This window comes from Fukomys damarensis, unplaced genomic scaffold (assembly GCF_012274545.1).
Source record: "Fukomys damarensis isolate Sample0158 unplaced genomic scaffold, DMR_v1.0_HiC HiC_scaffold_30, whole genome shotgun sequence".
Classification (NCBI taxonomy): Eukaryota; Metazoa; Chordata; class Mammalia; order Rodentia; family Bathyergidae; genus Fukomys; species Fukomys damarensis.
Genome location: NW_022900942.1, coordinates 62,092,756 through 62,120,748, shown reverse-complemented (window position 1 = coordinate 62,120,748; position 27,993 = coordinate 62,092,756). Strand labels below are relative to the sequence as shown.

Below are 27,993 nucleotides of genomic sequence, written 5' to 3'. Positions count from 1 at the left end.
TTAAGAATCCCATGTGCAGGTGTGTAAAATAGACTTTTAATAATATTAACAGTTCAATCCTGAATGACTAAGACACTATTTGCATTATGCATATAACGTAATTTTTTTGGGGGGGCACTTGAGGATCAAACTCAGGACTATGTGCTTACAAGGCAGGTGGTGGTGCCACTGAGCTAAATCCCTGGCCCTATAATGTAGTTTACAATGTGATCAGAATAAAAAAACTAGTATTGTCTCCACTGCTCTGAACAACTTGCTTCATTTTTTTTTTTTTTTTTTTTTGAGACAGGGTCTCACTATGTAGTTGAGACTGACCCGGAACTCACTATGTAGCCCAGGCTGGTCTCAAATTCACAGCGATCCTCCTGCCTCAGCCTCCCAAGTGCTGGGATTACAGGTGTGTGCCACCATGCCCGGCTACAACTTGCTTCATTTTAACGATGGTGACAAATGTATGTAATAAATACTGTACCATGAATGTGCTGGAGGTAATAGGATATAATTAGTCATTATTTTTATAGCAACAGAGGCTGAATTTTTCTTGGTGATGTTTAGCTTTCAGAACATTTGCTAACAAACAAACATAACTAAAAAAACAAGGGTGAAAAATTTCAAGCCTAAGCTTGAGTCTGAAATATTCTAGTCTCGATTTTTCTCCATGGAAAAAGAAATGCCTTTTAAACTCAAGCTTTCTGTGAGGAATGAATTTACTTGTCCTCCAAAAAACCTGGACTTGGGCAGCGAAAGCGAGGCTTTAATCCACTCTTGTAAGAGCAGTGCCCAAGGACACCCGGCCCACAACCGGCTGCAGAGGCTGTGCGTTGCTGACTTGTGGGGTCACCCCAGCTCCCAGAGGCCTGGCCTCTGGGGTCCACGGTCTGTCTGAGCCCATACTGTTACGACCTTCCCGCTTCTTCTTTCTTTGTGTTGCTTTTTGTAGAGTTATTTTTAGCCTTTTGGGTTCCCAGGACAGTAATTTAGAAAAACTTGCCTAGCAATTTGTCTCTTACCCCAGAACCTTATCTCTGGTGTGAATCTTTTGTGTCTTTATCTGCTTCTTCGTCAAGCTAATTTTCAGAATAAGAGCTGATTAGAGTGGTGAATGAAATATGTAGCAATTAAAATATTTTTACCACTTACAATCTTTCCCTCTTATTATAGGATCCTCAGTCCCATTCTTAGGTTTATTTTTTGAGTTTTAAAATCTCTTGAATATTAATCGGTTTTTTTAATCATAAGATAATAAGTTGACACTTTTTTCTGATAGTTAATAAACCTTTGTTGATTATAGTATAGTTTATTTAATCTACAATGTTATTAATAGCTGACCACCAGAACAGAACTGACTTGAATCTGGTGGCTATGTCATGTCTGAAATTCACTGGGGACTCCTCTGGGCACCCCGATTGAGTTAACAGATGTGTGATAAGGACCTCTTGTTCTGGGAGCCCACGGAATGCCAGGGGGAAGGGAATGGCCAGCCAGACTAAGGCACGTGTCCCGGCCCCATTGGGGGAATCCACTGTGGCGGTCCCTCTCCCCACTGTACCGCCAGACGTCGGCCTGGGGAGAGGAAGAAATGAGCAGGTGTGCGGCCCGCCGGTCACGTCTAGGATGTGGGTGCGGGCAGTCAGGCCTCCTCCAGGTTAAGAAAATCGTTCTCCCCGGAAGTGGAGGTAAGAGGAGTAACTCACATTTCCTGTGGAGAAGGGAGGGGCCTCCTCCAGGTCCATTTTCTACGGCCTGGTTCACAGCAGCGACACTCTCAAAAGTCTCACTTCCCCAGGCGTCCTCGTCCTGAGACAGGGCCACCATGCACTGCATCCTGTGACACTCGTGTCCGTCTCAGAGCGAAGGCAACTGCCCACGTCTGTGGTCCGCCATGGTGCGAGCGTAGCAGTGACTTTATTAAGAGCCGGTACTGAAATATTTACCCATTTGATTTACCCAGGGATTTCGAGCTGTATGTCTTGTCTTAATCTCTAGTCCGTCTCAAGACCTTTATTTTACCTTTCAGGAACACTGTTTTGGGAGCTAGGGCGTTGGCTGGGGTAGCCTTAGGTTGAGACAAGTTAGATTCAACCAGAAGGATCTGACCCTGTGGCACTGGCCCTGACTCACACACTCGAGGTGCCGCGTTACGTGGTCCTCAGTCTAGTCTGGCGGGGTTACTGACAGTTATGGCTATAAGACGGGGTCAGCGGGAGGGGGCCCGCGCACACACAGTCTATCTTTTGGGGGCATCTTATTAGAGGCTCGGGCTGCTGTCTGTGTCCACCCGACACCAGGTGGTCCACCAGACGCCACTCCGGCTGGCACAAGGCGGGGTGTGGTGCCCTGAACAGGGTTCTGGCAAAGAAAGGTATTTTTGCATCTGTGAGAGCTGTCTCTAACATTTTGAACTTCTATGAGACAGAACTTGGCAGGCATCAGACCTCCAAGTTAGAGGCCGTGGTTTCAGCTACAGTCATTACCAGCCTAACAGGTGGTCCTTTTTTAATTTGCCCGTTCCCAGCCTATCCTTTGCTTTTTGATATCCCAGCCAAATCAGCTTGTGGAGAGGGGATCAGCGCCTGTTTTTTCTCAGAGTCAGCTTTAAGGGTTTCTCAGGTGACCTTACACCTCCCAGTGCTTTTCCGTGGCTCCCTCGACCCAAGTATAGGGGTCCTCACGGCATCTGTGCTCAGTAGCAGATGTTACCTCTCCTTCACCGCCTCTGGAGTCCAGTTATTTTTTTGGGGGGCGGGGGGTCTGGACAAGTAAATTCACTGTGAGTAAACTCCCAGTCCAAGAAGTATCTTCCCAGTTCTCAAGCATTTTCCCCGAGCGCCTGTTTTTTCTCAGAGTCAGCTTTAAGGGTTTCTCAGGTGACCTTACACCTCCCAGTGCTTTTCCGTGGCTCCCTCGACCCAAGTATAGGGGTCCTCACGGCATCTGTGCTCAGTAGCAGATGTTACCTCTCCTTCACCGCCTCTGGAGTCCAGTTATTTTTTTGGGGGGCGGGGGGTCTGGACAAGTAAATTCACTGTGAGTAAACTCCCAGTCCAAGAAGTATCTTCCCAGTTCTCAAGCATTTTCCCCGATGGACCACTAGGGAGAGTGTGCGGGGTTCCTTTCCCCGACTCCCTAAGCTTAGACGTGGTTTCCCATTCTCAAGAGGCCCGCGTCTGAGTGTTGTTGTGCGCTCAGCCCCCTAATGGATGTTTCTGGTGCACACCCTCCTGAGAGCTGTACTCAACCCCACCCTACCCTTAAGGGAAGTCTCCCCGCACTCCCAAGAATTGCTTGTCTGGGACCCACGCTCTCGAACTCTTGCGGAGAACATCACTCCACCCACAAGGCAGGACCTTAGCCTCCTGGTTTCTACCTTGACAGTACACGCGACTGCTTGGTTGCAGCGGTTTGTCCCTGTTATCTCCCCACGTCAGTTCTGCTGTGTTTAGAACAAGTCTCCGGTGTTCTATGGCCACTGCACGGAACACGCAGGCAGAGTGGGCCGTCCAGAAACGCGGTGGGATGAGTCTCCCTCTCCGCACTGGCACAGAGGATCCCAGAGGAGACCCGTTGTGAGAAACGAATTTCCTTGTGCCTTCGAAGTGGGATTCTCGAGACACCCAAAGTGAAGCTTCCATCTCTACTCTTGTAAGCCTGGCGCCCACACCGACAGGCACACCCACGCTGACAAGCTGTGTTTCATCCTAACTCGCAGGTGTCCCAGACCCCTCTGAGCAGCTGGGGTTACAGGTTCGCACCGCGATGACGGCTGTCTGTACTGTTTCTATGCCAGAGTGTCAGAGAAATGTTTGAGAAACGATAGGAAAGTGAGGGGGATTCATTTCCTCTCCTACAGAGGAAGCGGGATGGGATTTACGGGGATCACTGTCATGGCTGAGAGGCTTTCTTGCTTACTCCTTGGTTCACTGTCACAAGAGTCTAGATTTGACCGTGAGAAATTGGGGTGCACTGAATAACGGTCACGGTCCATGTCAGTACAACTTCTCCGCTGAGTTCCTGACCGGACAGGCGTCCATCAAGGTCAGGGCGGCCAGGGGCCGCTCTGGAGATGACGTGACTTACCGCTTCTTTGGCCCTGGCGTACTTCAGCTCCTCGTTCCACAACTGCTGCTGTTCGGCCTCTAGGTCCTTCGTTAATTTATTGATGGTTTGTTGCAAATCATTTTTTTCGTGATTTATTCTCTCAATGTCGGCGACCGAGTACTTCTGGTTATCAACAATGTTCTGTAGCCGAGCATTCTCCTGTTTTACTGCCTCACATTCTGATTCTGCATTGGAGAAAACCAAAATTTTAAAGTTTCAACTTCTCCAAACGAGCGGATGCTATTATTTAATAGCACTGATCTAAATATACCAGTTATACACATATTCATACTTCCTCTTTTTTTGGATGATTCTGATTCATCCCATTTTGCTAATAACATTCTTGAAGAGAATATAATCAAGGCCTTATGTGAGCACCTTATTTCCCTACTGGCTTACTATGTATTCTAGGAAGGTCTATATGAAAAAAATAATGGCTACACTTAGGAATCCTTACACTTAAAAGAGGTAGTCTCTCTCTTCTTCCTGCACAATTCTCGGAATAATTCACAAACATCAAGCTACATGTACTAAATGAAACCTGTTTTTGGCTTTTGTTCTATGGACATTGGTTAGGTTCTTGCTTGGTCTATTTACCAAGAATGTTTTCCAACCTTCTGTGACTCGGGGCTTCCACAGAATATGAAAGTATTTTTTACAGTAGACTGGGATAATATATGGGGATGAGAATCACCCTGAGTGCTGGGAGGACCAATATCTTGGTTTTGTTATAATAATCACTCCATAGCTGAGCTTGAAATAAATTAATGCTTCGTTTAAGTAAAAATTTATGCATCTTGCATATATGTGTTTCTTTTTACTTAACAATTTAAGTCAAATTTATTTTATTATAAGTATCTGAAGAAAAACAATCCAAAACATACATCTATGGAGTTTAATTATGTCTTATTCACTCTTGGTTACAAATAGCTTCAAATAATGAAGAAAGCTGAAATAGTCATAGAATGAAAACATCTTAAATTAACAGTGATAAAATTAATCCTCCCAAACTAAGTCTAGAATGACAAATGATAGCTGAAATGTTACTTTCTCTACTCAGTTTGCAACTACTCCTGGATAAAAAATTCCCACCAGAATAAACAGAAGGTATGATGATTTTCTTGGTTATACGTGGACAAGGAAGATAGAGTATTAATGTTAGAAAGCACTGACTTAGTTACATTACATTTGTTAGAATAACAAATTCTTCCTTGGCTCCCTGTCATGATGACCAACACAGGACAAATGACCAGGGGACAAATGTAAAATATTTAGAGTTCGTTTATAACCGTTTGTCATCTGGAAAAAATAATAAACCGATTTAGCAAATACCGTACTGTGGAAAATTACAAGCCTTGATTTGACAGATGATCGACATGCTACAGGCTGAGTTAAAGCAAACAGTCGAAAGAGAATCCACACAACTCCTATAAGGGACAGGTACGTCTAAAGTCCTAACAGAATAAAGTATGGGAGCAAAGTCCTGGGACAACAGTATGGTTGTCTGTTCCTTTACTTTTTTGTTACGAGGGGTCGAACCCAGGGCTTTCCACACACGAGGCAAGCATTCTGCTCGTGGGCCACTGCCCCAACCGTTTTGAACATTTTGAGAAAGGGTCTCGCCCAGGTGCTTCGGCTGGCCTCAACCTAGTGATCCTTTGGCCTCAGCCTCTCGAGCAGGTGGGATTGCAAGCGCGCACCATCACGTCGGGCCAAACCAGCCCTGTGGTTGTGATTTGTAGACCCCCGTTTCTGCTGTACTTCCGGCACCACAGACTGGCAAGCAATCCTGTGCCGTGGTGTCTTCCAGTTTTACGAGTAAGAGCGATATATCTTTACGAAAGCAAAGCAAGGAGGATATAGGGTATCAACAAGCTTTCTCTAGTCATGGTTTTGCTTTCCTAGAATTGTTGTATTTGCAGCTTTCATCTTATTTTCAACCAGTTTCAGCTGCTTAGAAGGTAGTGATGGAGGATGAGATAGGTAAAGTAACCTGACTCAGGCAGACATCAAGAATCTGCTTCATTAACTACAAAGTAGAACAGAGTATATAGAACACTTCCTTAACTGTTTATTGCTTTGATACATTAGTTAACTAATTTCTTTACAGTGCTGAAGATCAAATCCAAGGCCCCATGCATGCTAGGCAAGCACTCTACCACTGACCTACATCCCGGGCCTAGAATACGTCATTTAATTTATATTCACACCGGGGCCATATAGGTTCTTAGGGTAACAACACCCTGTTGGTTCCAAAAAGCCATGCCCTTGAAGGTAGAGTAGGGTAAGTTATGGCCACCCAGGTATTTGAAGTCCCGATCTCTGGAACTTGTAGACATTACCTCATTTGGGAAAAGGGTCTTAGAAGATGTGACTAAGAATGCTGATGAGAAGCTAACTCTGGGATTAACCAGGTGGGCCCTGAATGTCATCATGAGAGTCCCTGAGAGATACAGACCGGGGGACTTCTCACAGATAGAGAAGAGGGTGCACCCACGCAAGGCAAAGAAAGGACAGAGGCCCAGCCTCCACTCGGACGCAAGTCCAGGGTGCTGCCGGCCACCGGAGGCTGGAAGAGGGAGTGCAGACTGGTTGGGTCGTGGACTTACAGCATCTACAGCTGCAAGACAATAAAATTCTACTATTTAAGCCACTGAGTTTGTAATACTTTGTTATAACAGCCTCCGACACAGAAGGGACTGAAAACGTGGTGGCCTGCTATAAACATTTATCACAGGAGGTGAAAAGGTACGGGCAGCACTGCCATCTTCACATGAGACGAACCACAGAGGTCCACACGCCCATCTGCAGAGCCTCTTCTTACCTACTCTAGAGATTTCCTCATCGAGGCCACTCAGTTTCTGGTCGAGAATGGCAGAGTGGGACTCCAAGTTGCTCATATAGGATTGGTATTTTTGAACATCTGCTTGCAGGGAAGTTTTCAGTTTCCTCAAAGACTCTAGACGATTCTTTAAGAGACAAGAATAGTGAATTACTTCCATATTATTATTATTTTTTTTTGTTGTTGCTTTTTGAGACAGGGTCTCACTATGTAGTTGAGACTGACCTGGAACTCACTGTGTAGTCCATGCTGGTCTCGAACTCATAGCAATCCTCCTGCCTCAGCCTCCCAAGTGCTGGGATTACAGGTGTGAGCCACCATGCCTGGCCTACTTCCATAGTCTTTATTTTATTTTATTATTTTATTTTATTTATTTATTTATTTATTTTCTTGGAGACAGGGTCTCACTATGTATAGCCCAGGCTGGTCTCGAACTCACAGTGATTCTCCTGCCTCAGTCTCCTGACATATTCTTTATTTTAAAGGAAAGAAATATTATTTAAGTTTATCTCAGAGAATGGCAAATTAGCATTTTCTTTTCATTTTTAGGCAACAAAAGAAGTAAAAGAGGAGTACGTTATTATTATACACTTAAGGAGATGGACTTTAAGAAGTCAGTTTTAGATATTAAAAAAAATCAGACATAAAAATTCAGAGGGAAAAAAAATAAACATTTAGAATTTGATTTTTACTAAATAGTCCGGGTGCTTAGCTAAAAGCATGCAAAATAAAATCAAGATACTGGTATTAGATTTTAGAGACCAGTCAGGTTTCAGGATCTTGTATAATCCCATGTATTACTGTTGCCTTTTCACTAACGAATCTCAGGGCCTCTTGAGTTGCGCTCCCAGGAGGTGTGCGCCTCGGGGACCTGGCTGAAGTGACGCTCACGGGCTCGTGTAAGGAGGCAGGAATCTTTCATCATGTTCTGAAAACCATTAGACCAAGACGAATCCACACGAGGGAAAACAAAGCTCCACAGATGCAAAACATGTTTTCGTTGGGAGTTCTACCCCATGTACAAATCCAACTTTTAAGAAGCTTAATTTGTTAACCCATTTTTTTTTTTTTTTTTTGTATGGGGGATTGAACTTGGGTCCTTGAGCTTGCAAAGCAGGTACTGGAACCACTAAGCTAAATCCCTTGCCCTGTTAAACCAGTTTTAAAAATTTTGACACAGCTAGTATTTTCTAAGACCCAAGTCTTTAGAGCTGTAACGCAGGCACACAAAAGTATCTACTAACCGGCTCCTTTTCTCTTTCCTGCTCCAGTCTTGCAATCTGTTCATTCAGTGCTTTGTTTTTCGCAGCTAATGATTCCAGCTTGGAAGCATCGACATTGTATAAATCCTCTGGAGATAAAAAACCCCCAAACTTGGTAAGAATGGGCAGCTGACCTCCGCCCCAGGTTTCCACCACTGCTCATTCCCTCCCTGCTTCTGGCTCCTGCTCAGAACTCCCCCAGTGACGGGAAGGCTGGCCCTGGTAAAATCACGAACCCTTTCCATCACCCCACTGCTCCTCCCCTTGTCCTGCTTGGTTTTTCTCCACAGCACTTTCACCATGTGACTCAGAGTTGATCATTTCATTACAGTCCCTGTCTGGACATTCGAATGTGAGCTCACACGGTGACTATTTTCACTCTTGTTTATTACTGTATCCTCAGCGCTACGCGGTTATTAGCACACTGTAGCTATGCAATAAAAATTTATGGGGATAAGTAGGTGCATTTATATATGTAATTAGACACAGAAATACCAAGTAACTCACTAGTTTCTCTGTATTAGAGTACTGGGAAGGTTCTTCTCTCAAAACAAAGCATCATGCATCTCGCTCTCCCCCATATGGACCGACTGAGATTGACTAGGTCCCTCTTCTGGAAGGTACACTCCCAGGGGAGTACAAGAGAGCACCTTAGCTCTCTGTGCCTCAAGTGATAAGGTGAGTCTCCTGTTGATCAACTCCACTGTCTTTAGAGGAACAGCTCTAGACATCTTCACCTGTCATATCTACCTCTCTGACATTTACATACAAGGCAATTTCTTTTCTTTTCTTTCTTTCTTTTTTTTTTTTGGTGGCGGGGATTGAACTCAGGACCCTGTGCTTGCAAGGCAGGTGGAGGAACCACTGAGCCAAATCCCCGGCCCCTAAAAGGCAATTTCAATACAAAGAATAATACAAAATAATACCCTAAATTGCTTAAGTGTTAGTTAATTGTGTGTGGTTTTTTTTTTTTTTGAGACAGGGTCTCACTATGTAGTTGAGACTGACCTGGAACTCACTATGTAGCCCAGGCTGGTCACGAACTCACAGCGATCCTCCTGCCTCAGCCTCCAGAGTGCTGGGATTACAGGCATGCGCCAACACGCCTGACAGTCAATTAATTGTGAATGTCACTAGAGTGAAAAAGTAATTTGTTTATTTGGAAATACAATGGCCTAGTAACTGTCTGACAGGTTTTAAGAGACTTAGGCCCTCTGGCTAATTGGTACTTTAATTTCTCATATAGTACAGCAAAGACATAACAGGAAGATTACTCCCAAGAGAAATAACATTTGCTAATTATCTTCTGTGCTCCTAGAAGTGTGTTTGGTATTTCATTACCCTGTCACCTACTATGGCAAAGAGGTCAGGCATTTGGTTAAGTTCACACAGCCTATAGTGGATTTTGTCTCAGATCTGACCCCAACACTAGTGTTCTTTCTGCTTAGCTATTACTTCTCTCCACCAGAGAAACCAAGGGATAAAAATCTGTAGGCATCCACGCGCATCTAAAGCAGGCAGCTCACATAAGTACTAGCGATGGCCAAACAGGCGGCAGCCCAGGCTCGGAGAACTCACTCAGCTTGGCCTGCAGCTCCGCATTCATCTCCTCAAAGGTGTCAGCGCCAGTCATGAAGCTCTCGTAGCATTTAATGGTGTAGTCCAAAAACAACTGACGGGGTTGAGCAGACGTTACAAACAAAGTCATGACTTTTCAGGGTGGAAACTTCAATTTGAATAAAAAAGAAGCCAGTAGTTACACGAATTCCCACGGATTTAAGGACAGAAACCTGTACCATTAATTACGCTGCACAGACTTGGTCTACTTCTACACATGTAGGATGAAGATGAAAAACAACACTTAATTTGGATAAAGGTGATTATTTCAAAATAGTAAACTATATCTCTAGAATTTTCAGATCAACTGAACAAGACACGTACTAATAAGTCAATCCAAGATAGAATGCAGAAACTTAATCATCTTTAGGAATAAGGCACCTTATGAAGAACTGAACTGAATTACGGATCATCTAAGTTCAGTTGAAATGCCAGGGTCTACTTGTGTGAGAAAACCGGAGTATAATTAATAGAGGCTAAGCATCACATTGTAACTTCCGTCTAAGAATGGCACGGTAATCAGAGATCTCAGCAGTAGAATGTTAGTGTCCCCTCCCTCCCCTTTTTACACAGGATCTTGCTATGCTGCTTACGCTGGCTTCAAACTTTCTTGCCTCGGTCTTGAGTAGGTAGGGTTACTGGTGTGTGCCATCACACATGGCCTTAGAGTTCTTAAGGTTTGCTCAGAGAAAGTAACACTGCATTTTGTAGTCCTAAGTGTTCTGCTCACTGGGAACGCATATTTTATTAGGAGGTGAGGAGGCGACCAGAATTCTCCACACTCTAGAAGTAACTCCCGAGACAAAACAATTCCCTTTGTGTCCTTTCTCTGCTCTGCAACCTCCTCATTACTTGGCTGACTTGGAACGGGCACCCTAAACGCCTTGTGAATATTCCTGGAACCGGAAAGGTGTATCCCTGATGGTAAATGAAAACATTTTCATTCTACTTCAGGTCAATCTCTTGTGAATTTGGTAAGAGTGAATCAGTTTGCTTAAGCTTGGCCAATTTTTATCTTTATAGATTACAATAAAGTTGAGTTTGTAGACTCACAACTAAGGATCAGAATCTGGTGGAAAAATAAAAAAGAATCAGGTGAAGTTAGATAATCTATCTTTACAATTAAAAACAGCACTCTGGTTTGCAAAGTGCTTCTCTATAAATTGTCATTTGAAATAATAGCTCATAGGGCAAGAATAACTTTTACTGGTTTTATCATTAGATGAATATATCAAGAAATTGAGGGCCGGGGATTTAGCTCAGTGGTGCCGCCACCTGTCTCGCAAGTGGCAGGGTCCTGAGTTCAATCCCTAGTACCACACACATACACACACACACACACACACACACACACACACACAGAAATTGAATAGCTAATTAGTGGTTTGTAATTGTATTTGGATGCAAACTGAGGTAAAACTAAATGTATTTCATATATATTGCAATGGGGGAGAATTTTTTTTGAAAGTAGAGAAACAAAGGCTTTCTAGATGCCTCCCCAGCTGGGATCTCTGCTGAAACAGTAAAGGGGCACATTTATTCTTGTAAGGAAAACGGCAATGATAACATGCCAGTAAGCTGAGATGTCATTGAACTATTTCTCAAACAGCAGTGAAAGACAAGCCTAGAATTACTTTCACTTTTCAAACTTTTATGGTAAAGGCTCCAAAGGGTGAAGGTTAAAATCAGAATGCAGGACAGTTTCTCTTCTGACCATGTGTGGGCATGGATCATCTGTGCATGCAACATTTAAAATGTATCCTCACAGTGGTGTTTATTCCATGTGAATACAGATTTGCATGTTTAGAGAATGGGGTTGGGCGAGTCTCATGCTTAGGGTTCCATATAAAGTATCAGTTGTGTTCCAAAAAACATGGAGAAATAATTTGGATGACCTGTTTGCTGCCTTTATCTCAGTCACTTTGAAAAGAGGTATCTCTGAGCTAGGCGACGATGTGCCTAACTAAAAAAGTTCAGAATAAAATGAATAAACAAAGAATCTACATACAGCATTTTATTTATTTATTATTGGTACTGGGATCGAACTCAGGTCTTTGTGTTTGTGAGGCAGGTGGTGGCACCAATGAGCTAAATCCCCAGCCCTACTTGCAGTATTTTAAGATTTGATCTATCATGTTTTGTACTGACAGAATTACAGTGGAATAACTCTACTGAGATCTTTGTTCTATGAGATAGAGGAAAAGAAACACTATATAATCTGTTTAATTCTAATGCCCTTGCATATTTGTTTTTTTCAGTACAGAGGAAATGAACTCAAAGAGCACTGAGTTACATCCTCATCCTTTAAAAATTTTTTTATTTTGACACTAGGTCTTGCTAAGTTGCCCAGGCTGGCCATGAACTTGTGATCCTCTTGCCTCAGCCTCCTGAGTAGATGGGATTACAGGCGGGTACTTCAATGCCTAGCCTCTTGAATTTTTTTACTTACTTATTAACATTTTCAAGTTTCTTGGCGTACTTAATGAAAAAAAAAACACCCAATTTTACAAGTTTTTTAAGAAACAAAAGATAAATTCTACAAAATAATTTCAATAGTGACGAATCTGGTTAATAATACAAAAGAACTCATTATAGTTTATGGTAACATATGGTACCTTATTATGCAGAATTCCATCTTCAGTTTCTTCTCCCCAAGGCTGCCCATCATCAAATAAAGGTGAGCTTTCCTTCATGGCATTATGTATCTGTTACACAAACATATCATGTACACTCAGTACTGCATTAAAAACACAGCTCTCATGTGTTGTTAAATTCATTTTAAATGGCATTTTTTAGAAGCATTTAATTGCACGACTATAACTTCATTTTAAGAGATTATATTGAGCCTCAAAATATGACTCTTGGTATTTAGTAACTAACCCCCTTAGAATTTATAAAGCATGGGTTCCATATTTACTTCTGCTCCATAGGCAACAATATGCTGATCTTTGTTATTAACCCAGTAAGGACACACAAATTTTAACACAACCCTAAGACTCCAAGAGAAGTGTCAGGTTACAGGTGAACCAATAATAATTATTTCTCTTATATGAACTCAATTTTGGTGCTCAAATGTTATCAGCGGTCTCCTTTGGCACACATAAATAGGAACTTTAGACTGAATCTTACAAAATTTCAGAACTGCTATGGTTGTTTAAATTTCAAATTGATAAAAGAAGTGGTGTCTGTGCAAAAGGACGACATTTCCTTATCCAGGGTTGTGGCCCGGAGTCACTGTCTTCCCCGCTGTTTCCTATCCCAAGGGCACTCTAGGTCTTCCGTAGACCCAGTGGGTGGAGGGAGCTCACCGTCAGCTCATCCCCACCTGTCCTCTTCAACTGGGCCTCAGGTGACAGCAGCTTTATGTAAGCCTGGACGTTAGACAGAGCAAGACGAAGGACAGTCTAGCTGCTCATCAGGGTAAAGAGTTCCTGCTGTCTCTCAAGGAGCCTCGTGAAAACTTGCCACTCTGTGAGGTTCAAGGGAGGTCTCAGCCAGGGACAAACAGATCCCCGGGGGCCACTGGAAGCCTCTACTGCAAGAACTGAAAAGGTCTGAGCTGAGATGTGGCTCAAATAGTTTCAACTTGAAATCATACAGAGGGAAAAGGACATAAAAGTCCAAGCCATCCATTGTCAGAAAAAGGTGGCGTTTTCTATACTGCTTCTCCACACTGGGAAACTTGAGACAAGGGAAGGGACTCAGGGCTTTGAGCTAAGTTGGGCCCCGGCACTGTGGTCACCAACTGGAAGGGCCCCATGGATCCCCAGAGCACAGGCAGCTCACCTAGCCAGGTGCTAAGGCGGGTTACCGGGGGCCAAGCTCTGGGCGAGGGGGCACCATGAACATGAGACAAGAACCAAGCTTTAGCTGCAAAGTACCAACGATTCAGTATATAGCAAAGGAATAATCCACAGTGAGGAAACAGAGGACGTGAGGTAAACAACGCATTCTGTCAATCGGTAAGAGAAGCAGGACAGCCTTCTGCAACCATTCTTGATAAAAGTAGGTAAACTTCAATACGAAAAACATTACCCTCTACCCGAATACATCATTAGTAGATAATAAGACAAACCATTTTATTCAAAGACTGTGGTTACGATAAAAATCAACTGATAATAGTATTAATAAGGCAATAGTAAGTAGTAAATATAAAAAATTCTCTGCAATAGTACTTTTAGAAATACGACCAAAAAAATAAAAGAAAATCTGCTCATCTCAGTAACAAAACACTGGAACAAACAGTTCATGAAAAGAAATGTCACTTGAAATGAAGAGAGCTATACCTTACTGATGAAAGCAAAAAGATATAAATAAATCAAAGATTTAATACTTTCCCAAATGACACAACTCATTATCAAGATGGGAATTTCCCAATATATCTATGAATTCAATGTGATACTAATGAAACAAAAGATCCCAAGTTATTTCTGGGAATTTATAAAATAATTTAGGGGCCGGGGATTTAGCTCAGTGGTGCCGCCACCTGCCTCGCAAGTGTGAAGGCCCAAGTCTGATCCCTGGTACAAAAAAAAAAAAAAAAAATTAAAGAGTGAGAAGGATTTGAAAATAGCTAGAACGTTGTAAAAAGCTGTAAGAATTTTCTTCTAACGCAAATGATATTAGAAAAAGACAGGAATTGGAATGGTTGGTACGGGGGTGTGGGAAGGGGCAGAGAAGTCCATCTCAGCCCGGAAGGGGCACAGCTCCAAGTGTCGGCAGGGACGGCTCTGTCAATACTGCGATGTACGAGTGAACATGAAGAAATGAATGCTTCTTCTCCCTTAAGCTAAAAGAAGCTGTACACAGATCATGGTTTAAAACAACACAAAGCTGACAGAGGCGCACCTGGCCCCCAGGGGTCAAGACCAGCCTGGGCAACACAGTGGGATCCCATTTCAGGGGCCAAACCAAACAAAGCAAACAAAAACTAGGGGAAAAAAATGAAGGCCAAACAAAACAAAAGAGGAAGTAAAGGAGGTCTAAGTGTGGCGATATATATGGGAAGGATCATTGGAACAAGAGACCTGTAGTCTCCCCCGATTCTTCACCACAGGGCGACATTGGGCACAGCAGGGAGCAGGAGGAGATCTCAGCCTGAATAAGGGCCCCGGAGGCATCTCAAGGTCCCTTCCTCCCTCTCAACACCACGGCAGAGACTGCACAGCTCACGAGGCATCACACCACTGAGCTGTTCAGGAAGACACGGGTGAGGGGTGCTGCCCACACAGGGGACCCGCAGGTGAGGGCACTCGGTGGCCAGCCTGGTCGTATGCACCAGGGTCCTCCGTGAAGTCCAACAGAGCTCACATCTCATTAACAGGCCGTGGCGCTGGACTTCTGCTCCTGTCCTGGCAACTGCCAGAGCTAAAAGGACCTCAGGCATGGTTTCTAGGTCAAAATCCATCCATCCACTGACTGCTTAGGTTTAGCTGAAGGTTTTTATTTTATGGCCAAGAGAATGTCAGAAGGACTATACTAGTTTTCAAGGGTTCTACAGCAAAGTAGGACAGGAAACTCAGAAGATTAAAAAAAAAAGGAAAGGATTACAATAGAAGGGGTAAAAATCCACAATTTGGAAAAGCTGAAATACAGCACATAAAATCAAAAGGATGGGGGGTGGTACCAGTGCCTGATAGACAGGACTAACTTCTGAACTTAACCACTCTGACCTACGAAGTGGCACTTTTGCGCTGGGGCTGAGCGACAGAGAGCTTGCCCAGCAAGGGCAGGACCCTGGGCTTTATTGTCAGACCTGCAAACAAAACCAAACCAAACCCCAGAAAACAACATGGCATCTTAAAAAAAAGTCAGTCAGAAAGGGCTGATGTGAAGAAGCCGTGAAAAATGTTCACTTTAAAAACAAAAACATGTGAATATGAAGAAAATCAGCCATCTTCCTTTGGTCTGACATGTTGCCAACTATGAAAAATACCAAGCTTGGGCTGGGGATCTAGCTCAGTGGCGCCACACCTGCCTCATAAGTGCAAAGTACTGAGTTCGATTCCCGGTACCAGAACAAAACAAAACAAACCAAGCTTGAGGCCCTGGGTTCAATCCCCTGCACAGAGGTGGTGGACTTGGGGGCATTCCTGGCAGATGGAACTGAAAGCAAAAGCGGGGTATAGTCTTGGCTGTTTCTGAGAAGCAGGAGGATCATATGGGCCCAGGAGTTTGAGATGAGCCAGGGCAAAACAAATAACAGAACGAACCAAACCGAACCCTTGATAAACTTGGTATATAAGTAGTCCAAGATAAAAAAGCATGTATGGGGAAGTTAAGAGATACAAATAACAAAGTATAGAGTGCTTCATTAACCTGTATATTAAAACAAGCTATTTTTCACCCACGAATTGGTTACTGTAAAGCAACACTGCTTGTACCATGGGAAAACGGGTATGCTCACACATTCTTGAGGAATTTTTAATTGGTTCCTCAGTTCCAGGAGGGAGATGATCATTACGTTATCAAAAGCCTGAGAAGCTGTACAGTGACGCCTCGCTTCATGGTGAGGCATCCGGAGACACGGCCTCGGGCTCCAGCCCAGGTGCGGTGCTCACAGCTGCGTGAGGCTGCCGTGTCCTAACGCTGCTCTACGAAGCATTTAAAAAGAATAAGGAGCACATTGTAAAGGAACAAAAATGCAGTATGGTAACCACACTTTTTTTTTTTTTTGGTACCAGGGATCGAACTCGGGACCTCGCGCTGAGCTGCATCCCCGGCCCAGCACGGGCGTTTCTTGGGGGTAGGGAGCGTCAGGTGCGGTACCCAGCGTTGCGCACTACAGTGACGGTCACGTGTCCGACAGCGCGGGGAGGGGTTCACCCTCACCAGTGTCACCAGCCATGCCAGGGAAGCTCAGTGGCCAGGCACTGCCAGTTTCCTGCCGCCGCGTGGGCACAGGACCTTGCACCTTTGTGGACTGACAAAGCACTAGGGCTGGCGGGGAGCTTGGTGGACGGTCTGCCCAGCGCTGCGAAAACAACACAGGAGCCTCATTCACAGAAACGCTTTCAGTTGTCTCGGTCAGGAGATGATGGCTACCTCGTTCGGTACTTTCCAAACGTTTTTGTAATCAATATACATTTTCACATAAAAAGAGGAAAAATGAATTTCACGAGGGAAAATTAAAAAAAAAAAAGGCAACATCCTACTGATTTTAAGCTTGAAAGCCTTATGAAAATAAATCATCTCTGACAAGTGGGATTCTCCCATCCCCTCAGGTGTCCACAGTTCTAAGAAGCAACGCTCAAACATGCTTTGAAAAATGAAAGCCGAAGCAGACTTGAGAGATAGGTGGGCAAAGCAGGACTGGGAGAGAAACAGGAACATCTTTTCGAAAACGCAAACAAACCTCTCCTGCACTTTCTTTTGCTGTGGATGTTTTCGCTGATCTTGCCATGTGGGTCAGGCTGCCCTTGAACTCACTGCCCAGCCCTGGAACCTGGGCACTCCTCCTGCCTCGGCCTCCCCAGTGACCTCTGTGTGCATGTAAAAATGTCAAATCAAATACCTTGATGCAGTCTATGAGCCAAACCAAGGCTGCCACGATGTGTGGCCAGGTGTGAGGGGCTCCCACTGTGTACATGGAGCTTTTGGACAGAGCAAAAGGGTACCTGTGAAAAACAGGAAGAAATCAGTTAGCTTCTGTGGACACAGTAAAAATCAAGGCTCAATTATTCGAGAAGTTACACTTCAAAAACTGCACTCATGTCCCACGGTCCTGACTTGTTTACAAGACATCTGTCGGGACTGTGTTCTAGTCTTCTTAGTCTCCAAGATGTCATTTACTCCCATGTTTCTTCACTGAAGATTACGCCGCACCTCTAATCCCTAATGATGCAGAATTTAATTTACAATCAACAGGCAAACTTCTCCCAAAAGACCTTTTTTCTCCTCAATTCAGCATCCCCTCAAATTCTACATGCATGAGCTATGCATGCCCAAGCCCTCTCCCCATTCTGTGCCTGCTCTATGGTCCTTTCAACTTCATCCCACCAGACTGTGATTCTGTTGTTTTTGCTTCAGCAAAACCACCTGTCCCCCCTCCCCCATCCTCCCAGCAGGGCAGGCCTATGTCACCAGCTGTGGTTCCCAACGGCCCAGCTGCTGTGGTGTGAATGTCACCCCGGTCTCTCAGAGTCCCCGTGCTGGAAACGGCACCCCCAAAGTCACAGGCTGACGACGAGGCTTAGTCCATTCCCGGGTTTGTGGGTTCCCGAGGGAGGGGCCTCGCCACCGGAGCGCATCCCTGCCCACACACGCACTCTGTCTGGTCACCTCACACCTCCTGCTGCCTGACCCAGCCAGAAGGCCCTGTGTCCTGATTTCGGGCTTCCCAGACTCAGAGCCACGCGCTGGATCACTCCCTGTTCTTTAGAAATTACCTGGTTTCAGCTATTTTGTGGATGGCAACAAAAAATACTGACAAATACAGCTACTGCCACTTTTTTCTTTCTTTAATTTATTTATACTACATAGATTGCTCACAGTGCTCATCTTAAAACATGTTATTTCTCTAACTCGAATTCTTTACAAATTTGAGTTTGGTTCCTCTCTGGATTCTAACAATCTCTCCACGCTAAGGGGAAATACGACATACATACCCAAGATCTTTAAAAATTCTTGGAACCTCTTCTTCAAATTTGGTGTCAGGAAGCTCATAGGAAGGGCACAGGAAACCGTAAAGAAAAGTGAAGATCTTTAGGAAGTCTTTCACTGATGGAGCTTGGAGAGATTTCATGGATACACTGTATGCGTAACCATTTTCTGTAAGAAACTACAATAATTTTCATGAGCCATCAAACATATTGTAATAGAAAAATCATGGAAAATACCTAAAAGAACATTCAGAACTTAGTCTCTCTGAACTATAAATTTACCTCACAGAGTTGTCGAATACACTGCTGAATGAATGCTTTGTCATTAAGTGGCCTTGGGTCCTTGATTTTTTCAGAACTGGAAAATATACCAAGTTGACTATTTCGGGATCCATGTCCGCTCGTCCTGGAAACATTTTGAAAAAACATCAGTCAAAACCGTTTGTGCCTGTGGTCAAGTCTATGTTATTTCAAGGCAATTTTAAATTTTAACACGAGCACCAATATTAAGGTTTAATTTTTAAATTCTACTCTAACGAAACAGAATCCTACTATTTAAAGCACAGAAAGAGTGAAGTCCAAGGCCATAGCAGTTAACAGATAATTTGGATAGATGAGGCTGGAATAAAAACAAACCTGTGGCCCTCTGCACGACCTGCACACAGCACCCCCGAAGGACATGCACGGCTTGATGTTCGGCACCCAGACCCCGCAAGCTCACTGCAGTCCCCACCCCGCACCGCCACGACTCCTTCCTGACTGCTGTCTTACTCCCAACTCCTTCACGGGCCTCGACGGTCTTTGGGAACCGACTAGGAGTCACCGAGGACAAAACGCTTACAACAATGTCTGGCCTGTGGAGCTGGCTCGACAAATGCTCCATTTTGTAAATATTCGTTTCCCCTCTTCTGAGCAACCCTCAGAGCAGTCCCATCCAGAGACACCGTCACAGACTCCGCTGCTAGACATAAGGAAGGGCACGCACGGAGAGGTGAAGTCATTTACCCCAGGTCCTACCACAAGCACAGATTTTCCCGTTAATCCGTCTTACGTCAAGTTTAATCTGAAGCCCGGCCACAGAGGCGAGAAGGGCAGAGTAAGACGTTTATCAGCCTGAGGCAGCAAACCCTTCCCGGCCTCCAGTCCCGACACCTGCGCGGCTGCTCCAGCTGGAGGTTCTCCGTGTTATTACCTAGGGGCCGCCGAAAAGTCGGGTCTATCTGCGTAATAACACTGGGTGTTATCTGCTCCTCCCATAGTCTATTTTACCGAGCACTCTTCCAGAGGCTGGTTACGTGATATCCGGCACTGCGCAGACTGAGGGCAGAAGGAGATAGGAAAATGTACCCATCTTCCGTTAAGCCAGATATTAACAAGTTTCGCAAAACTGCAAACCAATGTCACCCTCTTCACGAAGACAGTTTTGCTTATGAAATTTTTTTTGTTTTGATTTTAATTAAAAACATACAGCCAGACATAGTGGCACACTTCTATAATCCTAGCACTTAGAAGTTCACGCAGGAAGATCTCAAGTTCGTGGCTCCCCTGGGCTACACAGTGAGTCCAAGGATAGGCTGGACTACAGAGTGAGGCTCTGTCTCCAAAAAGTAAAAAAACACACAAACAAAACACAGCCAAGGGCCGGGGATTTAGCTCAGTGGTTCCGCTGCCTGCCTCACAAGCACAGGACCTGTGTGTTTGATCGCTGGTAACCCTCCACTCCCCCCATCCCCGCTCAAAACAAAAATCTAAAACCAAACCAAACCAAAAAACCCAACCCCCCAAAACAAACAAAAAAACAAAACAAACAAACAAAAAACCCCCAAAAAACCACACGGCCAAATTCCCCTCAGACATGTTAATTATGATTACCACCTAATGGGCTTATTGCTCTGTTAAACTGAATCTATATTTTAAAACTCCTTCAGTTTTCTTTCTAAGATGGTTAATATTATAGCCCACAAAACAAACGTTCTTTGGTGCCCTCATTAATCATTAAGAGTGCAAAACTCAAATTCTGGACTACAGGATAATTCTGCCTTATTTTGTAATTTATGACTTCACAGTGTCTGTGAACTTGATTTTTAATTAAGTATCACTTATAACAAATAGTGCTCTGAATATGTTAATGTATTTATTAATACCAGGTATAGCAGGTATAACTTAATATTTTAATTATTTCAAACAGGAAGACCAGGTAAGAATTTTTCTCTCCAGAGACCACGACATCTAAGTTTTGTTTTCTGACTGTATCAATGCAAGGCGATGAGAATTCCTTTAATAGAACGAATAAAAAGTACCATTACCTTTTACCAAACACAGACACTTTTCTTTCAGATGTAGGTTTGTTTACACTCAGCTTGCTGAAGGTTGGTTTCTCTTTGCTTTAAAGAAAGCAGAAAAATAAGCTCTTTAAAATAAATATAAAAATATCAGTTCAGAAAACTCCTGGAAATGTGTTGGAAGCAGTAGTTTCTCCTGGGAACTTGAAAACATTATTCAAAATCACCAACATTTTTAGTAGCAAACTTAGCTGTTATGACCGGGAAGGGCTAAGAGTCAGCATCAGTTATAATGTTAAAATGGTAAGAAGCAGAACAAAATCTCTTCTACACCATGATTTCCTTGTACATTTAGAGATAATAACCTCAAGGAAAAAGTAAAAATAAATATATGTCCAATCCTAGAATAATAGCTACAGTTGAAGTTTTTTCTTTTAAACTCTCAGAATGTATCTGTGCTTAACATACATTATTTAAATTATGGACAGTAAACAGTGACAGTGGCAACCTTTCCCTAGAACAACTGAAGACCTAAAATGTCTTGGTATAAGTCATGTACAACAGAATCTGTTTATAAAGTATTCAGAAGGAAGAAGACAAGTAGTCCAAATTTCTAAAAGTAGCAGAGGCTCATAATCTATAAACCCGCTAGTGAGTGACATGTGCCTAGGTACCAGGGAAGGACCACAGTGGCTTGAAATACCCCTCTCTGAGCCCAAGCACATCACTCACAGGAAAATCTCCAGTTTCCCAAAGCAAGTTCCTTTGAACACTTATTTCTGGCAAATCTTGAGGCAAAAGTTTGGAGGAATGGTGTTGTCTTAAGTTACTTTTCCCACTGTGGAAATGAAGTACCTGACGCCCAAAGTTAAAGGGGGAAAGGCTTATCTAGCTCAGTCTGTAGAGGTTTCTGTCCATGGTTGGCTGGCTCTGAGGCAGGGCGGCACAGTAGACAGGGATCCCAGAGGAGAAACAGATCGTGGAGGGCAGAAGGTAGCAAAGCAAGCAAGGGAGAAGACAAGCCTCTCTTTGTCCCTTACACTGTATCCAGGCCACTAGAATCGGGCGGTGCCAAACCAATCAGTGGACTGATTCAGTAATCAGCCACCCTTAATCCTAGCACTGTACCATGAATCATTCACACACTCTAGATCCAGCCACCTCTGAAAAGGCCCCACCTGTGACTGCATGAGGCTCTGGGGGGACCTCTAGACACAGCCATAGCAGGTGTTCTGGAGGCTGCGACCATATTACAGCTTATTGGTGCAAATATTAACAACTGTGGCAGTGGGAAACATCTCAGTAAACGGAGTGACAGCACAGAGTCTGCCTAAACAAGTAGCTCTGTAATAAATGAGGAAAACAAGAAGGCGAGAGTTCTGAGGGGAAACCTTTTGGGAGGTGACAGGTAAAGCACTTGGCACTGGGAGTTTAGGAAACAAATGAGATGACGCACAGCACCTCGTATCATGCCCATTTTTAAGACTTCATTGGTTCTAAATTAGGTACTGTTGGAAGCAGAAAGGATTTACCAGGACATCACTCATACTACATCTCTCTACCATTTTTACAACTTCTTTTCCCAAGACAACGAGGCAGGCAGGAGAGAGTCACAGGTGGAGACACTTACGTTTGAGGCGTATAAAGGCCTGGTTTATTCATGTCCAGGGATCTCAACTCCTGCATAGAGAGGCGGCCAGCACCACCGGTGGAAACTGAACTGCGCTTCATGCTTACGACCTGCATTCATGAATTCAGTGTTAGAAGAACAACCTAGATGTAGATGGTACATCAGGCAACAGCTATTATCTTTATCCTCAAACAGAACGAAGGGAAAAGTGTACTGTTCCTTCACGATCATCTTTCTTCTGGGCCTTTGTGAGACAGGTTCTTGCTATATAGCCCAGGCAGGCTCGCTTTGAACTTACTATGTATCCTGGGCTGGCCTGGAACTCTCCCGCCTCAGTCTCCCAAGTGCAGAGATTGCAGGCACATGCTCCTACACTGGGCTTCCCCTGGGTTCTCACTTGTTCCCCTGGGTATGCAGATATCCTCAAGTCCTCATTTGCAAAGAATACTTACTTAACTTCATTTTAAAGTACGCAATGCACACAAACATTTATTAACTGCTCACTTGTATAAATTCAAGTGCTGTGTATCCCGAAATTGCTGCCCTCCCAATTTGGTCAAATTGTAAACAAACTGATTTGTCCATCTTACGGGATTTTTGAGTATTCTTGGTTGCAGGCGGGTGAAAGAACTCAGAAACCCAGTCAGCTGGGCTGGATTCAGACCCCAAGGAGCCCTGGCCGGCAGCGCTCTCATCTCTGCGGCATCAGCCACTATCCAAGCAGCCTTCTCAGCTCTGGCCCTGGCTTCCAGGAAAGAGGGCATTTACAGTTTATCCTCTTCCTTCTCTGGGCACGCCTTAGGCTTTTACACTCATTATTACAACTTTCTTGGTTTTGGCTTTTGTTTCTTCTTCTTTAATATGCACTCGCTCACCTATTCGACCTCTCCACCCTCCCCCGTGTCCACGCCGATCTCCACTTACAATGCACTCTCAAGATTTAAGATGAAGACTTCAGATACTCCCGACACGGCCACTACGATGCCACACTGTTAGTACAGGAGCAAAAAGCCTCACGCAGGTCCTCTCGGCCTCCCTCCCTACCCCTTTCCCTGGTTCCCCGCTCCAGCTTCCATTCTCTCATCAGTGTCCGGGGCCCTGCCCCTCCCTCTCGCTTGAGAGATCATTGGATTCTGAATCCAGCGCCTCGCAGATTCGGCGCCAGGCCTCTGACGACAGCAAACACTAACACGCTGCCCCACACCCTTACTTTCTCCCTCTGGGGTAGTTTTGAATGAACCCAGCGTCACTACCTACCTTCCTTCCAGTTTCCTGACGAGACCGAGAGGCCGAATTTCTGTGAGGTGGACAACTGATTGCCAGAGAGGACAGCAACCGCCAAAACAAGTCTTATTGTCTCCGCCCGCCAAGTCGGTTTGAATTTTTAAAATCTCCGCCGGCGCTTACGTCACACGCACATGCGTCACGCATACGCAATTCTTAAGCGCCGCTCCTAGTCGCCGGAAGTGTGCGCGCGGGGTGCTTCTAGTCGCCGAGCTGCACACTACCGATTCTTGGACTGTGTGAGCGTCCCTGGCCAAGTCTAGCCTGACCCTTAAAGTTGGCTGTGAAGACCAGAGGGCTCTACGTCTCCGAAGAATGCCTTGAACGCTCCATTTCTCCCTGGAAACGGTTTCCGTACAGCAACATGGCGGCGCCTGTGTACCCTTAGAACAAGAGAAATGGCCTTTGCCGGCAGAGGGATGACTTTCATGACTCTCTTTAAATGGATGCTATTTTCATGGTGAGAGTCTGATAAGGCTGTGTGCGCTTTTGGTGAGGTAGAGGCTGCTGAGTGTCGGTGCATTCGGCTCCGAGCATCGCGCTGGTGTGGCTCCGTGGGTCTTCGGCCTGGAGATTCGCGGGCTCTTCGCGTCTCACGGTTGCCTGCGGGAAGTAGGGGCGAACCTGAGAGGTTGGAGGTAGTCAGGGGTGGACGCGAAGCATAAAGTAGGGGAAGGGTGCCTTAAATACAGTAGTTTATTCTGCTGTAATTAGGTCATCTCTGCTTCCCTGAGTTTGAACCCAGTGACAGGCGTTGCCCAACACCTGGAGCACAGGGAGCTCTTAAATAGAATTGTAATTTTTGGGCAAACGGCCCGTCTTTTCAGAGTTTCAGTGTTCTAAATTTCCATATTTCACTTCCCATTACAGATATTCTTCGTTTAACGACCCGTCCGCTTAAGGACTGTTTGCATTAATGACTATGGCGAGTCTGTTTGGACTTACCCCCCCATCTTTTGTGTGTGTGTGTGTGTGTGTGTGTGTGTGTGTGTGTGTGTGTGTGTATGTGCAGTTCTGTACATCTTGTTGATAGAGCCTCAATGTCTTTTTATGTACACTACACCTTGCTTATACAGTACTGTAATTTTTGCTGATTGTACTGTCCTGTACTGTAGTTTTATGTTCTGTTACAGTACTGCATGTAAGAGGTATGCAGATAAAGCAAAGTCATCAAGTTGGAGTTTCCTGTGACTATTTCTTTGTTCTGAATATTGTAATGTACATACTATATACAATTCCTTATTTAGTGACCAAGTCATTAAATAACCTAGTCGCAGGAATGGAACTCAGTCGTTAAAGAGTGCCAGTAGCCTCTTGTGTTTTAGGCACAGTCACTAAGCCTGTTGCGCACATGAACACAGCATTCGTGAAAAGACAAATGTCTTAAAAATATGTATGATTTCTAGAATGGTTGGTACTCGGGCAAAGTAAGCAGTCTGATATTCTTTGGATATGAGGTTGCTTTTTTTTTTTTTTGCCTCAGTATCCAAAAAATATATGGTTTACCTGTTTTGATGCAGGAGTGATTTGTAGCAGTCTTTTGAGACCTGTTGATCACTTACAGTACAGTCAGAACAGCTGTGCCAAAGGGCCAGAAAATTTATCAGTGAAATCTTTTTATTGGGTTCACTTCTTAGGACTGTTTGCTTGCAATTTCTCAGGTGATAAAACTAATTCATTTGGCATTAAATAAATTCTCAAACTCCTTAGAAGTTGAAAGGGAACAGCGAAGCTCAAAAAAGTTGCCCACCCACACCATCGCACCGACTGGAGATTTTATTCAGGGGAGCAGAGCAGAGAGAAAGAGCAGAGAGAGAGAAATGAGGAAGTGCTGGCCTATTTATGGGGCTTGGAGCCAAAGACCTTCCCATTAGGGTGGGGTAGGCCGTCCTTAACCTATCGCAAGCCATGTTGCCTTTTAAAGTTTGCGCCTTGCAGAAGCTCCAAGTTTCAATTCTATATAATGATGTGGTCTTGGGGAAAAGGAAACTTAAGACAAGGGTTTAGGGGGTAGAAGAACCCGGAAATCCAGCCCAAAATGGTGGTGTCACAAAATACTTTAACATGATCAATACCTTTGAAACTTTTTGATACCTGGAAATGTCTCATATGGGTGCATGTATCTTCTCAAGGATTATATATACCCTTCCAAACCACAGGAAACAATGGAGTCATTACCACCATTACTCTTGGCCCTGTGCTTGTTTTATGTGTTTGATTTCTGTCTCATCCTCCCGGCTAGCCAGCCCCTTACTACGTACTTTATGTCTTTCTGTCCTCCAAGGTATTTACTGCGGAGGTGTTCAGAGCAGTGGCTCCGTCAATGCCAGTGTCGCTGCCCAGGACATTTGGCGTCTCCCATGGTTTTCAGAGTCCGGCAGGTTCGTGGTTCTGGGATATCGTATTAGAAGTATTTAGTTCCGCTGGCCCCTCGCAGTGACCCGCAGAAGCTCCTTCATTCCCGAGCCAGAAGGGCTCATTCAAACCCAGCCTCCAGCAGCACCAACTGCGTGATCAGTGTAACCCTGAAGAACTCACGGAAGCTGCTCAGAGGCCAGGAAAGGGCGTGTGAGGAACACAGGAATAGGCGCTTTATTGACTTGCTAGGTAGGGATCATATCTGGATTGCATCTGTTGGTTATTGATGAGCACTTTCCGTGTCAGTGCTGTCCCATAAGATATCCTGGATTTTCTGAGTAATTTTCATCCCGGCCTTTTCTGACATGTGAGGGATCGATATTGCCTGAACCCAGCTGATGTGATTGATGATTTGTTGGTGGCTGCTGTAATTTATTTTGGAGAGCATGGGTTCTTAAGAAAAAAATCATTTTCGTTGAATTATTATTTTTTTTTTGCTATTTTTTTAATTGAGTTTATTGGTATAATCTAGGTATACAGTACAGTTACATTCATCATTGGGATTCTGTACCTTTACATAATAGGTCTTGATTCTCATTTTTCCCCTTGTCCCTGCCCTCCCTTCACCCCCTCCTCCCCTCCCCATTTACAAACACTTTATTTCCATTTTTTCAGTTTCTCATATTTTTTCCTCTCCCTTATTACCTTTCCCTCACCCTTCCCACTTTCCCTACACCTTTAGCCCTTTACTTCCTATTTCACATTATTAATTATCTCATTAGGATCCTGTGTACTATTATAGTTTTCGCACGAAAGAAACTATTCGGTATTTCATTTAAAAATCCTCTATATGAACATTAAAAATAGGGAATCCTAAAATAAAACTGAAAAGGAAAGTAAAAGAGAAAAGGCAATGATGTAAGATTAAAATAATCCTTAATTCTGGAGATGAAAATGGTCCCCGAACATATTTAAATTGCTTCTTGCTCTTATAGTCTTATCTTATTCTTTTTTCATTATTTAGAGAATACTTTATTAGTTTCTGTAATCAAACCCATGTAGATATGACCTTACATATTTAGTATGATGTGTTACCCCTGTACACATGGAAAAAAATAAAAATAAAAATAAATTAACATTTCTAGACCAATATGGCTGTCCATTTCTGTGCAATGCCAAGTCAACACAGTAAATTGGGATGACTTTTTCCAAAGTTGGCAGCACCATTAAAGTTTCCCAAAATTCAATTTATATATATACATACATACATATATATATGTATATATATATTTATATTTATGTAAAAAGACTAATAACAGTATATTATACATCGATGGCAGCAACAGCTTTTCCAGGTTCTGCAGTCATCTGAACAAAATTATAGACATTCAGCACACTCCATTAAAAAAACAAAAACAAAAACAAAAACAAAAACAAAAACAAAGAACAGAATAATATCCAGAAAACAGCAAAGGTCTGTTGCTGTTGTGGTACCTGGCACCATTTTTTTATAAGCATCTTAATCATCATTTGGAAAGAACATTCTAGAGTAATATCATTAAGCATAGCTCTGATAAAGCACGGTCACTACTATGTATCATAAAGCAGGTACAAGATATTTTACATTCACAGAGGTATGATACAGTACCGTCCTACATCAATAATACTAGAATCAGTTTTGGTTTGAAATTTGCTTTGTCTGCAAATAAAATTGCTACCCCTGTTTTTTTCTGGGCTCCTGTCACATGGAGAATTGTTTTCTATCCTTTCACTTTCAGTCTATGGGCTTCTTTTTGCACTAGGTGTGTTTCTTGTATACAACATATTGTTGGATTTTGCTTCTTATTCCATTTTGCCAGTCTATTTCTCTTGATTGGTGAGTTGAGGCCATTGACATTGCTGGTTATAACTGATATGTACTGACTTATTATTGACATGTTATTGGCCTTTTGTTGACTCTTTTTACTTTTTCACCTTCTCCTTTTAATTTCTTGCCTTACCTATTTGATTTGCTCTGTTG

General features: G+C 43.7%; 2 protein-coding genes across 6 annotated transcripts in view; one reads left to right on the top strand and one right to left on the bottom strand.

The window, feature by feature from the left end:
* The window catches only part of Ndc80 (NDC80 kinetochore complex component), a 40,376-nt gene extending 16,600 nt beyond the window's left edge, over positions 1-23,776 (bottom strand). The window contains exons 1-11 of one of the 3 annotated variants that reach the window (XM_033757379.1): positions 23,589-23,776; positions 22,332-22,441; positions 20,726-20,803; positions 18,702-18,825; positions 18,426-18,598; positions 17,333-17,435; positions 12,435-12,524; positions 9,781-9,874; positions 8,185-8,291; positions 6,923-7,067; positions 4,078-4,283 (exon numbers count right to left, since the gene is read on the bottom strand). In XM_033757379.1, coding sequence (XP_033613270.1) covers positions 4,078-4,283; positions 6,923-7,067; positions 8,185-8,291; positions 9,781-9,874; positions 12,435-12,524; positions 17,333-17,435; positions 18,426-18,598; positions 18,702-18,825; positions 20,726-20,803; positions 22,332-22,432 — 1,221 coding nt within the window. In that variant the 5' untranslated portion in view covers positions 22,433-22,441; positions 23,589-23,776. Of the gene's footprint in view, positions 1-4,077; positions 4,284-6,922; positions 7,068-8,184; positions 8,292-9,780; positions 9,875-12,434; positions 12,525-17,332; positions 17,436-18,425; positions 18,599-18,701; positions 18,826-20,725; positions 20,804-22,331; positions 22,442-23,255; positions 23,424-23,588 lie in introns of those variants that run through there. The other 2 variants (XM_010638688.2, XM_010638689.2) reach the window with 2 other exon arrangements.
* Positions 23,777-23,782: 6 nt separating this feature from the next.
* The window catches only part of Mettl4 (methyltransferase like 4), a 37,663-nt gene continuing 33,452 nt past the window's right edge, over positions 23,783-27,993 (top strand). For all 3 annotated transcript variants that reach the window (XR_783174.3, XM_010638686.2, XM_010638687.2), the window contains exon 1: positions 23,783-24,075. The gene's annotated coding sequence lies outside the window, so the exon portion shown is untranslated. The remainder of the gene's footprint in view (positions 24,076-27,993) is intronic.